Raw genomic sequence first — 3,437 nt, forward strand, 5'->3', positions numbered from 1 at the left:
TAAGAGACGAGGAGAGGGAGAGGGGAAGAGAGAGGGAGAGAGAGGGAGAGCTAAAAGAGAGAGAGAGCAGAGGAGAGGCAGGAGAGAGATGGAGGATGAGGGAGAGAGAGGAGGATTGAGAGGAGAGAGCGAGAGGAGGAGTAGGAGAGAGAGAGGAGAGAGAGAGGGAGAAGGAGAGGGAGAGAGAGAGAGGGACGAGAGAGGGGAGGGACGAGAGCTTCCATTGTCCTGGGTGAGATGAGAGAGAGAGAGATGAGAGAGAAGGAGGGGGAAAGAGAAGAGGAGAGGGAGAGAGAGCGAGAGAGAGAGAACGAGAGAGAGAGAGGGAGAGAGAGAGAGAGGGAGAGAGGGAGGAGAGGAGAGAGAGGAGTAGAGAGAGAGAGAGAGAGGAGAGAGAAAGCGTGAGAGGGAGAGCAGGAGAGAGGTGAGCGCTCTCACTGCCTTCACTGGTTCAGCCTATGTGTAACAGTATGCTCCACATTGTACGAATCCTATAATGTACAGTACAGTCCTTTTGTAACAGTTCCTAATGGTACAGTGGAATGCCCTTTTAAGGTTCCTCCAAGTTGACCCTCAATTGTGAATACATGTATGAAATTCTGACGAGTCTACACAAGCATAAAATTAAGCCTGACCAACATGTTCGCGCTAGCCAATGTAAAGGAAGCCAGAGTTAAGTAGACGATACGCACTCTAACACGAGGGTGCGCAATATTAAATAGCTTGAGACAAGTGCGTGTTACTATGGCCAACAGCACTCACGGGTGACACGACAGGGAAACAATGAAAAGGCATTTTTTTTTTTTGGGAACGACGACCACTTCTACTTTAGGGATCCTTGGATGGGAGACATGATGAAATCTCGGCACCATGTAGACATGGTGGCAACAGCCATGTTACACACGCACGGCACGTACGCACGCACGCGACGCACGCACGCACGCACGCCCCGCACGCACGCACGCAAACGGCGACGCACACACGCGACGCCACGCACGCACGCACGCACGCACGCACGCACACATGATGAAATCTCACACCTGTAAAAACGTCAACAGCCGTGTTACACACGCACGCACGCACGCACGCACGCACGCACGCCACGCACACACGCCCGCACGGCACGCAGCGCACGCACGCACACACGCACGGCACGCACAACAACGCGTCACGCACGCCACGCACGCACGCACACACGCACACACCGTACGCACGACTCACACGCGCACGCACGCACGCACGCACGCACGCACGCACGCACACATGATGAAATCTCGCACCTGTAACAATGTCAACAGCCGTGTTACACCACGCACGGCACGCACGCACGCCCGCACGCACTCACGTACGCACGCACACTCACGCAGGCACGGCACGCACGCTCGCACGCACGCCGCGCGCACACATGATGAAAATCTCGCCACCGTGTAACAATGTCAACAAACCGTGTACACACGCACGCGCGTACGCACGCGACGCTACGCCACACACCACGGCACGCACGCACGTACGCGACACTCACACGCGCACGCGCGCACGCACTCACGCACGCACGCACCGCACAACTGATGAAATCTCGCCCACCTGTAACAAATGTCAAACAACCGGTGATTACACACGCCACGCACGCCGTCGCACGCACGCCCGCACGCACGCACGCACGCAACACACGTACGCCGCACGCACGCACGCACCACACCGTACGCTCCGCACTGCACGCACGCACACACGTACGCCCCGCACGCGACGCACACACGTACGCCCGGCACGGACGCACGGCACGCACACACGTACGGCCACAGCACGCCGCACACACGTACGCCCGCACGCACGCACGCACACACGGTACGCCCGCACGCACGCCGCACACACGTACGCCCGCACGCACGCACGCACGCCACACACGTACAGCCCGCACGCACGCACGCACACGCGCACTCACGCGGCTCACACGCACGCACGCACGCACGCTACGCCCGCACGCACGCAAGCTAACGCATGCACTCCATGATGAAAGTCTCGCCACCTGTAACAATGTCAAACAGCCGTGTTACCACGCACGCCGCACTCACGCACGCACGAAATGCACGCGACGCCACGCACCGCCGCGACGCCCGTCACGCACGCACGCTACACATGATGAATTCTCAGCACCTGTAGAAAACCGTCAGAACATGCGCGTGTTACGCGACGCACGCACACACACATCACACACACACACACACGGATGAGGTAAAGACATGCCTCCACGAATTTTCACGGCATAATTTAAAGGCCCATTTTCGATGACCGTGATATTTAGTCTTGTATTATCTGATCCACGGCTACGCTGACACACAACCTCTCGCGTTTATTTGAAGCAAATTTTGATTCACTCTCAGGACCCAGAAATGAGCTCAATTTGAGGTTAGCACCGTACTCCTACAAACTAAACATAGCAATAGCCCATTTTTTTTCAGATGTAGAAAATGGCATTACCCAAAGTCCCAGGCCGTGCATATGTACATGTGTGTATCCAGCATAAACAATACCCTTATATCTCTAGCACATNCATTAATCACGTTAAAGTTGGGAACACTCCTAATGGAGTATCACCCAAGAACCCTCGCGAGTTCCACATCAGGAGCCTGTTGTCAGAAACGATAATGAAGGTGTTTGTAACTGCTCAGCCCTATTGCATCTATGAGATTTTTTCTCCATGAAAATGACTGACTTCAGTACATGTGTTTGTATTTGAATTACAAGCAATACAAATTTAATAATAATAATAATAATAATAATAATGCGCCCTGTCTGAGACCAAACTCGTGTTGAAGTTACTGTCTGAGAGTTACTCGTGTATAAGACGCACCTTTTTGTAAACAACTTCAATATAAAAAAAATCAGGAGTGCGATCAGGAATGTTATGTTATGCTATGCTATGCTATGTTATGATATGTTATGTTGTTATGTTATGTTAAGTTACGTGACACTACATTACCTTAAGTTATGTTTTGTACGTTATGTTGTGCTAGGTTCTCATAATTCTCAGTGTCCCCTACATACAGGGTGTGAGATTAACGCGAGTCCGGTGTCAAATACTCCCCGATTTAATGACGGACTCCCTGATTTAACATATGCAGGAGTCCGTGTGACTCCCTGAAAATTCTGCTATACTAACTGGTTCGTTCCAGAGCATGGCCTCGCGGAATTACCATATTTTTTCAGCAAATGTCCAAAGAAATTTTTGGCAGCACGAAACTTATTGTTAATATCTTTAATTTTGAACTTCAGACTGCGGACTCCCTCATTTTGCTGCGGACTCCCTCTTTTTGAGGGTAGGGAGTCCGTTGGGCTCCCTTGTTTGAAAGTTAATTTCTACCCCTGTACATATATATTGTATACGATTGGTGTGATGATATATAAGAACGTAACATCTGCATGATGTAGCTAACTAG

General features: G+C 51.9%; 1 protein-coding gene across 1 annotated transcript in view; it reads right to left on the reverse strand.

Annotated features, from left to right (window-relative positions):
- Positions 1–2,591: 2,591 nt before the first annotated feature.
- LOC106816556 (store-operated calcium entry regulator STIMATE-like) overlaps positions 2,592–3,437 on the reverse strand; it is a 17,338-nt gene continuing 16,492 nt past the window's right edge. Inside the window, exon 6 of the mRNA XM_014821180.1 lies at positions 2,592–2,627. Within this exon, the coding sequence (XP_014676666.1) occupies positions 2,592–2,627 (36 nt within the window). The remainder of the gene's footprint in view (positions 2,628–3,437) is intronic.

This window comes from Priapulus caudatus, unplaced genomic scaffold, assembly GCF_000485595.1.
Source record: "Priapulus caudatus unplaced genomic scaffold, Priapulus_caudatus-5.0.1 Scaffold1415, whole genome shotgun sequence".
Lineage (NCBI taxonomy): Eukaryota > Metazoa > Priapulida > Priapulimorpha > Priapulimorphida > Priapulidae > Priapulus > Priapulus caudatus.